The 13127-nt window shown below is 44.9% G+C and overlaps 1 protein-coding gene across 1 annotated transcript in view; it reads left to right on the top strand.

Moving 5' to 3' along the window:
* Window positions 1–8343: 8343 nt before the first annotated feature.
* SLC35F1 (solute carrier family 35 member F1) overlaps window positions 8344–13127 on the top strand; it is a 408883-nt gene continuing 404099 nt past the window's right edge. Inside the window, exon 1 of the mRNA XM_075063901.1 lies at window positions 8344–8896. Within this exon, the coding sequence (XP_074920002.1) occupies window positions 8724–8896 (173 nt within the window). The 5' untranslated portion in view covers window positions 8344–8723. The remainder of the gene's footprint in view (window positions 8897–13127) is intronic.

Genomic DNA, 13127 nt, shown 5'->3' on the forward strand with positions numbered 1-13127 from the left:
ATACTTCGTTATCTAGAGAGGCTCTTATCATAAGCATAAATCCCAATTCTGAACCTTAGCGTCCAAAATGTGGGTGCCTAGCATGAAACTTCCAAGCTTAATTACCAGCTTGGATTTGATATCACTGCCACCAGCCAGGAATTTCCAGGGCCTGATTCCCTTGGGTCTCCCCAAAACGTTCCCTGGGGGACCCCCAAGACTCAGATGCCCTAAGTCTTACAACAAAGGGAAATAACCTCCCCCCTTGTCTCCTTTTTACCCCCTCCCAGGCTTCCCCGGGAAGATACATCTTCAAGTCCTTGAAACACAAGCACCGAGAGATTAAGTATCTCTCTCCTCCCCCCTCCTTCTTCCCCTGAGGCTGTTCAGATCCACCCTCCATAGATCTAACACAAAGAGAATTTCCCTTCCCAGGGAAAACTCAAACAGGTCTTAAAAAGAAAGTTTTATATAAAAAGAAAGAAAAACACATAAACATAGTCTCTGTATCAGGTTGACAATACAGGGTCAATTTCTTAAAAGAAAAATGAATAAACAGCCTTATTCAAAAAGATATCCAATTTAAAACATTCCAGCAAACTACACACATGTAAATACAAAAACAATATAAAAACCTATTGTCTTCTACCTTTTTTACTTACACTTGGAAACAGAAGATTAGAAACTTGAAGATAGAAAGATCCCTCTCGTAGCCGAGAGCCAGACAAAAGACACAGACCCAAACATTCCCTCCCTGAGCTTTTAAAAATCCGGTTTCCTGATTGGTCCTCTGGTCAGGTGTTTGGTTCCCTTTGTTAACCCTTTACAGGTAAAAGAAACATTAACCCTTAGCTATCTGTGTATGACAGCTCTGGACAATAAGAGAAGAAAAAGGGCTTTTAAGGGCAGAATTGTATGATGAAATTGGAATGGTAGAAAAAACTTCTAGTTAAAAGGCTGCTCCTCTTCATCCTGCTCTTTTAAGCTCATACCACACACTGAACAGCGGCTTACACAAGTAGTTCCATTAATGTCAACGGATTAATTGTATAAATAAAGGTAACATGAATGAAAATAATTTGCAAGACTGAGTACTCTCTGTGTGTACAGTAAAGTTAAATTCTGAACAATATTAAAATGACTGAAATTAAAATTCTTCCTGAAAAATTTACAGGACTTCTCAAGCCTTGATTCCAAGATGACTGTATTTTATTTGTTATTTGAACACTCACTGATTACAGAACAGGAGCAGATTGGGAAGGGTTATTATTGCTCCATGGAAAGCATTTTTTTAAACTTATTAATTCTGGACAAGTAGATACACCCTTAAATTAAAAAGTACTTCAGGCTGACATTTAATTATGTAATGAGGAAGGAGAGGAAATGTGCAATAAAACAAAGTAAGAGTAATTGTAATGTGGATTACTGAAAAGAGCTTGAAAATTGAAATTGTTACTGGGCTGAGCGAAGACACCACCATAAAACTATTCAGTGTTCAGTATTTTCTTTTTCAGCAGGTTAAAGTAGTCCTTCCCATTGGCCTTTTTGCACTAAATTTCAATGTGTGAGACTATGGCAGGTCTCTTTCTGCAATTGGCTGCAAGCTTTCTTGTCTCTCACCCTGTCTTTTGAGATTCAGTTCTCTTTCCTGTCCCAGGTTTTTGTGTTTTGAGTGAGATGAGCGTGTGAGCAACTGTGCTATGAATGAAGTGTGGAAGGTAGTACATTCCTGTGGGTTTTTTTTTTTCTTGTTTTATTAATCTCTGCAGCATTTCTTCATTCATTCTTCTCAGATCTAGGAAAGGACAAATAGGCAAATATATACACCCATGGAAAAGCTAATGGCAGTTGCAGAGCTACGAATGACTGTGATAGACAGATTAGTCAAACCCAGTGGATGACAATGGCTGGCAAAAGAGAGAAGCACAGGCCTGGTCTACACTACGCGTTAATACCAATTTTAGCAGCATTAAACTGATTTAATGCTGCATCCGTCCACACAACGAGGCCCTTTATATCGATATAAAGGGCTCTTTAAACCGGTTTCTGTACTCCTGCCCGACAAGAGGAGTAGCGGTGAAATCAGTATTACCATATCGGATTAGGGTTAGTGTGGCCGCAAATCGACGGTATTGGCCTCTGGGTGGTATCCCACAGTTCACCACTGTGACCGCTCTGGAAAGCAATCTGAACTTGGATGCACTGGCCAGGTAGACAGGAAAAGCCTGTGAACTTTTGAATTGCATTTCCTGTTTGCCCAGCGTGGAGTTCTGATCAGCACGGGTGGCGATGCAGTCCCAGATCCAAAAAGAGCTCCAGCATGGACCGTACGAGAGACACTGGATCTGATCGCCGTATGGGGAAACAAATCTGTTCTATCAGAGCTCCGTTACAGAAGATGAAATGCCAAAGCATTTGAAAAAAATCTCCAGGCTATGATACAGAGTCCATAGCACAGTGCTGTGTGACAAGCGTAACAGAAAGCCAAAAGAAATCAAATTGGAACACTCATGGACGCAGGGAGGGGGGGACTGGAGGACTCCAGCTATCCCACTGTCCACAGCAGTCTTGAAACTATTTGCATTCTTGGCTGAGCTCCCAAAGCTGTAAGGGTCGAAACATTGTCCGGGGGTGGTTCAGAAGTATTAATCTCTCAATTTACTCCTCTCCCCCCAGTGAAAGAAAAGGGAAAAAAGTTGTTTTTTCCCTTGACTTTTTTCAAGAATGCACCATATGTTCTACTGCAATGCGCTGCTGGTAGGAACGGTGTGGGCAAAATGACAGCAGGCAATCTCCTCCCTCCCTTCCCCGGTGGACAGCGTTACAGTGCAGTGGACTGGAGCATCCTCGTCATATCAACCTGAGTGTTCCTGCTTGCTCAAGGGGAGTCGCGGGGTCGTGGTAAAATATGGATAGACTCCTGTTTTTCCCGGCAGATGGTACTACGAGGTTGGTAACCATTCTCATCATCGCAAACGGGGCTGAACTCCATTAGCCGCCCCCTTTTGGTGTCTAAGAAAAGATTCTTGTACTGGCCTGGCACTATCATAGCATGCGAGATGCTGCAATCCTCTCCCCCTCACCATTTATGTCTGCCCTGGACCATCAAGTGCTGGAGGCTGGCCTCCCCCTCTTTATACTCACTAAAAAAGTAGTTCTACTATCTATGCATTCTTTATTACTATCACACAAATGGGGGGACCTGCAATGGTAGCCCCGGGTTGAGGGGAGGAGGAAGAACAGGTGGGGTTGTTGCAATGGAATCCTCAAGAAATGGCATGCAGCTCATCAACTTTCTGTGGGATCTGACACGGAGCGGCTGTGCTCCTGGTTCTCTGATACACTGCTTCTCTAGTACACTTTGCCCATATTCTAGGCAGGACTGACTATTTTTAGATACAACATAAGGAGGGATGACCCGGGGGGTCATTTCCCATTTTTGTCTTTGCGCCCCTGGCCGACCTCAGCGAATGTCAGCCAGGAGCACCCATGACAGCAGCAGATGGTAATGAACGACTGATAACCATCATCTAATCGCCAATTTACCAATGCACAGCAGACGGTACAGAACGACTGGTAACCCGTCTCTGCTACCTTTGCAAAGTAACAATGATGCTGCTGTGTAATGTGCAGTACCGCTCTGTCAGCGGCATCGCAGTGCACATACGGTGACAGTGACAAAGGCAAACGGGGAATCCATGGTTTGCCATGCTATGGCTAATCTGCCAGGGCAATCCAGGGGAAAAGGGCGCGAAATGAATGAAGAAATGAGTGACGACATTTACCCAGAATCACCCGCGACACTGTTTTTGCACCTTCATGCATTGGGATCTCAACGCAGAATTCCAATGGGCGGGGGCGACTGCGGGAGCTATGGGATAGCTACCCACAGTGCAATGCTCCAGAAATCAACGCTAGCCTCGGTACATGGACGCACACCACCGAATTATTGTGCTTTGTGTGGCCGCGTGCATTTGACTTTATACAATCTGTTTTACAAAACCGGTTTATGTAAAGTCGGAATAATCCTGTAGTGTAGACGTACCCACAGGAAATGAGATTTTAAAACGAGAGAAAGAGACTCTTCAGGAAACACTGAGCTAGGCTAGGAAGTTCAGATTCTGAGCTGGCTAATAAGCATCATATTATTGTGAGCTAAATTCCTTATGCTGTTATTTACAGTAATCTTTATTATCTATTTGTTTTTCCCTAAGGTGAGAGAGAATCTAATAAATTATATTTTCTTTTACCCTGTCTAGACTGGATAACCCATTTTCTTCACAAGATGACTCAGCCACTTGGTCTGAATGACACAATGGTATGTGATGGTTGTATAAATATTTTCCTCACAGGGAAGAGTGAGAAACTTGGTTTAATTAGTTTAGTGTATTCCCCACATTTAAATCAACATCTAACACAATTATAAAATATTGCTATGGCACGTGTCACCAGATGGCACTGTTACACATGGTCTTTTTCTTACTGCACAAGCAAGTGTTCAGTCTTGGGAAGACATGCTGTAGTGTTGGTACTGTTAGTAGTACTTAAAGGGTGCTATGTGAGAGCTGGAGGAGAGTTTTCTCTCTGAATTAGTCTCTGATTACAGTTAATTATTGAGGCAGAGTTGGTCTCTGGGAATTGAACATTGGTATTGGGATGAGATTCCTGACAGAAGGGATTGGCCTGCATGCTTTTTGCCTACCTATATTCTAGGATTTCTGTATATTATGTAAAAAAATCAATTTACACTTAGAATATAGTCAGCCTTGGCATCACTGATTTCTCCTCCACTAGAAAAATCTATCTCTAAGGCCCCAGACATCAGTAACTGCTTGGCAGAAGGGCAGAGCTAGTGTCAGAATAGGATACTGATGTTGGAAGAAGGGGCAACAATATCAAGGATGTTTCATTCTGCTGAATATCTCTGCTCTTTTTTATGAGGACCATTTCCATATAGGGGAATGGAGTTTTTTGGCTTCAAAGTGCAGTTTCCTTTGAATTTTTCCATGGGTAGGGAGAAGGATGAGGGCGCTGGATTTGGATGAAAAGAGTTGGCCTTTCCTGAAGGTTAGGAGATTCACTTCTTAAAGGTGCAGCTGTTAGCAAAGGTCAAGAGGCAAATACCTTTTGTGCAAAATGCCCCTGGACTCTGTGCTACTGCCCATCTCTCTGGCTTCCTGCAACCCCCTGACAGCTCCTCTTTGTTGCCAGGGCTCTAGCCTTCTGACAGTGACTGCCTCTGAACTACTTGGAGGAGTTTCTTAGCTTGGTGCAGGAAGAATCATACATAAAGTAAAGTTTTGTGGTTAATGTCTCTGTTTCTTTCGACAGTTTTCTTGTGTGTTTTTCTTCCTTTGTTATGTAAATTCTTCTATTTATACAACTATATGGAATTTCTTATGTATATTACCCAGTGAGTGATTTACTTCACGTGTATATAGAAATGTTCATGGCTTATTTTGGCCTACATCCAGTACATATCAAATTATAAGAAAGAGGTACAGGGGAGAGTAAGTGAAATGAGTTAACATAGATTATATCACCAAGTGTTAACATAATGTCATCTAGGGTAAACTCCTGGCCTCACTGCAATGACAAAGCTGCTATTGACTTCAGTGCGGCCAAGATTTCACCCCTTGAATTTAGGAAGGGGACTGGTAGTCAGGACTCCTGTGTTCTGTACCTGACTGTTAACATTCTCTCCTTGGAAAAGCTATTTAGTGACACATTTTTTGAAGTTCTCTTTACTTCTAAGTTTCTCAAACTTTGTTCATCATCTTTGAAAATCGGGGTGCCTAAATGTGGGCACCTAAAATGAGAGAGCCCTTTTGAAAATGGGGGTCTTGCCCTCTTTATAACTCAATTTGCCTATCCGTAAAATAAGGATGACACCACACTGGGATATTGTGCATATTAGTGTTGTGCTCTTTCTAAAGCACATTGAGCTCTTCCTCTAAAAAGTTCTCTATTGAGGTAAAGTACTATTGTTATTAGTATTTGTTATGCGGATGTGAATGGTAGCAAAATTAGCAAAAATTAATTATTTTGTGGGTGAAGCCTTTTTTTTTTTTTTTTGTTCATTCTATCTCACATTTGATCAGGTGTCTGAAACTTCCTACCCCTCCCAAGAGTCCACTTTCATCAGTCCTTGTCTAGAGTTACCCTTTGTGTCAGGTCTGGTGTTGGTAGTTTTTGTTAGAGCGATTGGGAAATTTTTGACAAAACTGATTGGCGTTACTATCAGAACATTCTGATTTATTTTTTTAAACTAAAACTTTTGGCAGAAACATATCTGTTCTGACAAAAATTTCCATCAGGAAGGTTTCTCAGGTTAGGGGTGGAATGAAGAGAGAGAAAGAGAGAGACAGAGAGAGAGCAAGACACTCTCCCATATCCCAGATGAATGCTCTAGTCATCGGGGAGGTGCTCTAGCCACCACTGGTTGGCTGTTTTTCTGGGGGGTACCCTGGACACTGGGCAATTGGCTGTTTTGGGGAGCATTCTGGCCACCAGGCAGTTGACTGTTTTGGAGGGGTGCCCTGGCCACCAGTGGTACATGGTTTTTTGGGGCGGGCACCTTTGCCACTGGACAGTGGGCGGTTCCGGGGCCTGTATTCACACATTTCACATTATTGTAATAATTTTTGTACGGGGCATGCCTTGTGAGGTATCATTTGAAAATATATAACTTGCTGATGAGTAATATGGTAAAATGCATGTAGCAACATTATATGTAAAGTTATGAACATAAGCTGAAATCATGACTGTAGTGTGTTTCCCAGATAAGTCTGGAGAGTGGCTAACCCAGTTTCCCAAAAGGCAAGCTGACATCCCAACCAGGTGTCAACAAAGCTGATGGGCCATCACCTATCAAATGGCCATTCTTTGGTAAGAAAGGGGGGCAGGAACATAGATCTGCATCTTAGCAAAGAAACAGCATGAGGAGTCCTTCCTCCACCAAACCCGCTATCTCTTGGTTCTGAGCTGGAAATGCTTTTCAAAGAGGGACTGAAACTATAAAAAAGGGGGGCAAGCATCCCAAGACCTCTCCCCTCTCTCCCTACCCATCTCATTCTCTGCAGCTGAGAAAACAAAGGAAAAGAGTCATTGAACTCTGGAAGCAAGGGGTGCAGGTCCTGACCTGAAGCGTTTGGTCAGTAGTGCTGTTGGAAGCATGTGGTCAGAAACTTTATTTGAATCTAATATAATTTGTTAAGCTAGGCACTAGAAAGCATTTTTATGTTTGTTTTCTTGTAACCATTTCTTACTTTTATGCCTCATTACTTATACTCACTTAAAACCTATCTCTTTGTAGTTAATCAACTTGCTTTATTTAATCTAATCCAGTGTGTTCAATTTGAAGTCTCTGGTAACTCCATTTAGGGCGGCAAATTGTGTGTATATTATTCCCTTAAAAGCATACAGACTTAATATATTTGGGCTGTCCAGGAGGGGGCTGGGCAATACAAGACATACATTTCTGGGGGAAAATCTGGGACTGGGAGTGTGTTACCAGCACCCTGTAATATAACCAAGGCTGGTGAGAGCCAGGGTGTGACTGATGGGCTGCAGTTACACAAACATATCTGGGAGTGACCTGCATGCTGGTGGCTGTATGTGAGAGGTCCAGGTTTGAAACTAGCACAAGGCACCCCAAGTTGCAGGACAAGGGTGTCACAGACCTCACTGGTCTGGACTGCACCCCAGTATGTCAGAGGGTGCCCTGGTTATTGAGTGGCTGGCTGCTTTTGGGGGCGGTGCCCTGTCCATCAGGAGTTGGTTGTTTTGGGGGGCACCCTGGCTTTTGAGTGGTTGGCTGCTTTTTGGGGGTGGCTGCTTTTTTCGTGAAAAACTGTTTTTGTTTTTGTTCTGAGGCCGAAGGACACCCTAACATTTGTTGGCAGCTGGGATTGCGGGTCTCCGGCCTGCCTTAGTTGTGATGACTCCCCATGTCTCACCTCAGCGGCTTTAAATTTCCTAGGACTTTTGGCAGCCGCCTGCCGCTGTCCACGGGTGGCTGGTACTGAAGGCGCGGCGGGGGGGACACCCCTGAGGGTGGAAACTACAACTCCCGGCAGGCAGACCCAGTCCCGGAGGGGGCAGGCGGCGGGAGGGGGCTCTCGGTACTGCATATGCTCCCTCTGGTGGGTGTGAATAGCCGGGGCGGGGAGGGGAGGGCTGTTGCCCACTGGCTCCGTCTCGACTCCCACTGCGTTCATTCCCTGCCTCTGACTCGCTCTCGCTCCCAGCCAGCCCCCCGCACGGAGGGAGGCAGACACCGCACTCACTGGCAAGGACTGAGCCCGGCGCGGAGCCGCGGGCTGCACCTGAGCGCCGCACGCTGTGTGTGTGTGTGTGTGTTTGTGTGTGTGTGAGGTAGCCGGAGGAGCAGCGCCAGGGGGACACAAAGCGGCTCAGTCCAGCTCGGCAGCGGCTTCCTCTGATCCACAGAGAGCCAGACACTCGCTGGGAAGGGAAGGGAGGCAGGGTAGGGGGGGTCCAAACTGCGGCCACTTCGTGGGCTGTGACCAGCCCTTGCTGCTGGGAAGGAGGCTCGGCTCGGTGGGGGCAGCAGCAGCAGCCCGCCCCTCGCTCCATGGCCGCGCAGTGAGCAGGGGCGGGGCACAGTGGCCGTGGCTCTGGAGCTGGCGCTGCGCGGAGAAGAAGCGAGGGAGCCGCCGCCAGCGCGGAAGTGTCGCCCGGCCGGCCGCGCGGCGCAGCATGCGCCCGGCTGCTGCCTTCTGATGCCCAGCCCCGCCGCGATGATCGCCCCCGAGCAGCCGCCGCAGCCCAACCATGTTGTCGCCACCATCGAGAACCTGCCGGTGGAAGGCGGCGCCGGCGGCAGCGGCAGGAGCAGCATCTCCGCCGCCTCCTCCTCCGGCGTGAGCCAGCGGCTCCGGAAAGTGCTGAACAGGTGAGGAGAGGGGCTGGCCCCGGGCGGCGCGGGCAGGGCAGGGCAGCGGCGGGCTGGGATCCCCGGCGAGGAGCCGCTTGTGGGGACGAGGGAAGGGCAGGGGTGCCCAGCTCACGGCCCCCCACCGGCCCTCAGAGCAGCTGGTAGCATGTGCTCCCTAGCTTTGCCCCTTGCAGAGCTGGCGGGGGTGGGGGAGCAGGGAGAGCGCTTTGTGCCCTCGGGCTTTTTAAACAGCAGGGCGGCGCGGCCCGTCCCGTCCTGGTGCGGGCGGGGGATGGTGCTGCTGACCCGGGCGTAGGAGGGCAGGTGCCACATGTCTGGGGCTCACAACCAGCCCAAGTCGTCCTGCAGCAACACCAGGGAGGGAGGGATCGAGGCAAAGGGTCCCCCAAAGAGGCACGAAAGTGTTAAGAAGAGGGAGAGAAGCCGCTGGAAGTGCCCTTATCTGTCAGGGCTTAGAGCTGAAAGGACGGGGGTTAAGAACCCAACTGCTCCTCTCAACACAGGACCGCTCTGCTGACTGTTGGAAAGGGACTTTGCACCATGTACCGTCTAACTGTGGGTTTTTCTCACTCCCTCCCTCCTTTCAGAGCTGGAAGACGCTAATTTTTACATGCCTAGTAATTCCGTCAGAGGGAGAACTCCATAGAATAAGCCTCCAAATGCTTAATTTTTGCTAGTTAATCTCATATTCACAGAGTATAGTCATGAAGAAGTAACAGTAGATTCTATGTTGTACAGTCTGCAGTTTTGATTTTTAATGGAGAAATCCCTAAGAAATTATGCCAGTTTAGCTGAGTGGAGCTATGAGCTTGAAGTGGGAGGATGTAGAAACAGCTGTAAAATTGTCATAGCTGAGGTGATCTGGCTAGTCATTATTTGTGTGGGGGTTTACTGTTGGTGCGTGTGTACATATAATATCCAAAACAAACAAAATCTAATGTCTCAGGAGATTTTAAATGGATCTCCCTGATTTCTGGTTACTTAAGCCAGTTTGCATTGTCAAGATATGTGCCCTGGCATCAGAAATGAAGCGTTGGTGAGATTCTAATAGGCAGATTTGCTTATGCATGTAGTTCAGAGTTGTTCATGCTAAGATATTATGACTATAAGAAGAATGCATTAGATGATGCAGCAAAAGAAGAATGAATCCAGTGAAACATTAGCTCAATTTATTTAATTTTTGTGTTTTCCCTTTGCAAATTACTTGTTTGTTCTGCCTTGGATACTAACATCTCTAATATTTAAAGAATCCAAAACAATGGCTGTGATTAATTTCCCCATAAGAATGGGAGATAAATAATTCAGCAGCATACCATCTCATTTCTAGCAGGCCATCTGAAGCTATCACTTTTGTGTATGCAGTTTTACTTGCCCTACTGGGCAATTGCAGCACTGCTGATACCTGGGGGAAGGTGTGTGTGCATGTTCACATCTCACATTACACTCACATTAGTTTCACACAAGGGCTGCATGGGTAAACAGCTAAGGCCTGGTCTACACTACACTGTTAAACCGATTTTAACAGCGTTAAATCGATTTAACGCTGCACCCATTCACACCACACTGCTCTTTATATCGATTTAAAGGGCTCTTTAAATCGATTTCTGTACTCCTGCAAAACAAGAGGAGTAACGCTAAAATCGATATTACTATATCGTATTAGGGTTAGTGTGGACGCAAATTGACGTTATTTGCCTCATTATTTTACAGTAGCTACCCACAGTGCACCGCTCCAGAAATCGACGCTAGCCTCGGACCATGGACACACACCCCCGAATTAATGTGCCTAGTGTGGACGCGCACAATTGACTTTATAATATCTGTTTTATAAAATCGGTTTAAGCTAATTCGAATTTATCCTGTAGTGTAGACGTAGCCTCAGAAAAAGCTCAACACCCTCTTCTGAATGTATTGCTTTTGGAGATAGAGTGCCTTTACTCTTCCAAGCTTTTAAAAATTTGAAAGCAATGATTGTTACCATCAGTTCTGAAGGTATTTGTCTGATTCCTCAGGGAATCCTGTCATTACTCTTGATTAATGAATTCTGATAATTCTAAGAGGATCTTAAAAGCATTTCTTAAGGAGAAAATATATTTGTACTTAGTTGTTCAAGAACGTAGAAGATTGAAGAATAGTTGAAACAAATAGAATTATCTGCACAGACTTGGAGGCTCAATGCCACATTCTCCAGATGCCTCAATCCAACTGAACCATGATGGTTTTGCTGTATGGGCATTGGCACACAGAACTCTGCATCCCTTCTTCATAAAGATGGGCTCTTTAATAACTCTGTATAAACCACTGCAGATGGGAATTTGTGAGGGGAGGGAAGCGGTGGAGATGTGTGTGTGTGTGTGTGTGTGTGTGTGTGGCCAGGGGAAAACTTTTTTCCTCAAAACAACAAACGAACAAAATACTCAAGGCCAGGATACGTATGAAGGAGAGAGAAACACCTCCCCCCCCCCCTCCGAATAGCCAATAATCTAGTAGCTAGGGTACTCACCTAATTTGGAACAGGAACTTGAACCTGGGTCTTCCATATTCCAGGCTAGGTGCTGTACCACCACAGTATAGATTCAGTCTCTCTGTCAGACTCAGTGATTATTTAATTATTTATATAAAATGGGACAGCTCCAGCAGGAGAGACTGAGGATAAACCTTCAGGCCAACCAATAGCTTGGTAGTCAGGTACTCACCTGGAAGGGAGGGTTTACTGGAATTACTTTGAACATAAACTCTGAGCAAGTCTTGAACCTAAGTTTCCCATGTCCCCATGGAATTACCTAACCACTATGCTGTTTGAGTGTGAGGGGCAGCTCTTGTTTTTTCATGGAAAATTTCAAAAGGTTTCTTTTTCATTGTAATCAGCAATATGAACAGATTTTGAAATCTTGATGTTTTTCAAAAAATTGAATTATTGTTTTCTGACCAGCGCAAGTGACCAGTGGGTCAGATACACAGGCCACACGCACTCCTACTCCAGCCTATGGACAGGAATAGTGACCACAAAAGGGTCTTCCAAGTGGACTCTACCCTGTCCGTGACCTTAAGGTACTAAATTGGTTCCTCCAGCCCAGGTAGTTCTGCTGCTAACATGTGGGCTTTGTATATGTGAATCTTGTCCATTAGTGCATTTATCAAGGGCCAAATCGATATTTTATTTATTTTAATTTATACCTAAATAAAATGACAATATTCCAAGCTCTAGCACTTCTGACAGATTATTTTAAAACGCAGTCTATGCAAAAAAAAATTAAGGGCTGTTATCTCTGTGGAGGTCAAAAATAGCCTTTTCTTAACTTAGAATAACCTGTAGCTCCATCCTGCAGTAAGTATCAATGGAAATTTTACCTGAGTTTTAGACACTGTTTAAATGGGAAAAATCTAGTAGCTCAGTCCTGTATAATGTCATGGCACTCATGCAAATATCTCCACATGAAACCTACCAAAGCATTTGTGCTTTCATGTGCTATGAAAGGTAAAATGCAAATATAGAAGGGAAAGGAGGGAATAGAAATATCAAAACCAGAACCCAGTACTAATTGCTCTGCCTCAATACATTTTTCTCTGTTGGAAAAGTGGTGCCCATTGTATTTTATCTGTGATACTTATCTACCATTTGTTTGGGACATTTGTGAAATGTTATTTATTTGAACTTACTTGGGCTGGACGTCTCTTTCCTGCTTAGAGAAGTCTCCTAAAACAAACAAAATAACGGGCTGGCACCAGGCAGAGTTTGCCAAAAACTTATTTGCAGTCTGGAATTGGCCTGGTTGGAGAGGAAACTGCCAGCAAGGGAAGGGCACTCTTAGCAGTTGTGAACTCTCTCTCACACACACACAGAGAGAGAGAGAGAGAGAGAGTAAGTAATTCAGTCACCTGGTGAATCCAGAATTGTCTTCCAAGATTTCTCTTAAAATTGCTTTACAAGCTGTGAAAGCATATGGAGGAAAGGTTGAAAGATGAAGTTGAAACATTCCCCCAGTAAGTTCTAAGATTAGATGGCAATATGGATACTGTGGAAGAAAATCTCCAAATGGTTACAGAGGAAAGAAAGATATTGAAAATGGGAGTGGATGGCTTTAAAAATCTATTTCAGTGATCATAAGAGTGTCTTTCTTACTGTAAGGTGGGCAGTAGCAGAAAACCAAAGTATACAATTAAAAATTGTAGGCTGCTCAGAATCAAAGAGGGATAGCAGGATTGAAACAGGTAATGGAAGGTGGGG

This window comes from Chelonoidis abingdonii, chromosome 3, assembly GCF_003597395.2.
Source record: "Chelonoidis abingdonii isolate Lonesome George chromosome 3, CheloAbing_2.0, whole genome shotgun sequence".
NCBI lineage: Eukaryota > Metazoa > Chordata > Testudines > Testudinidae > Chelonoidis > Chelonoidis abingdonii.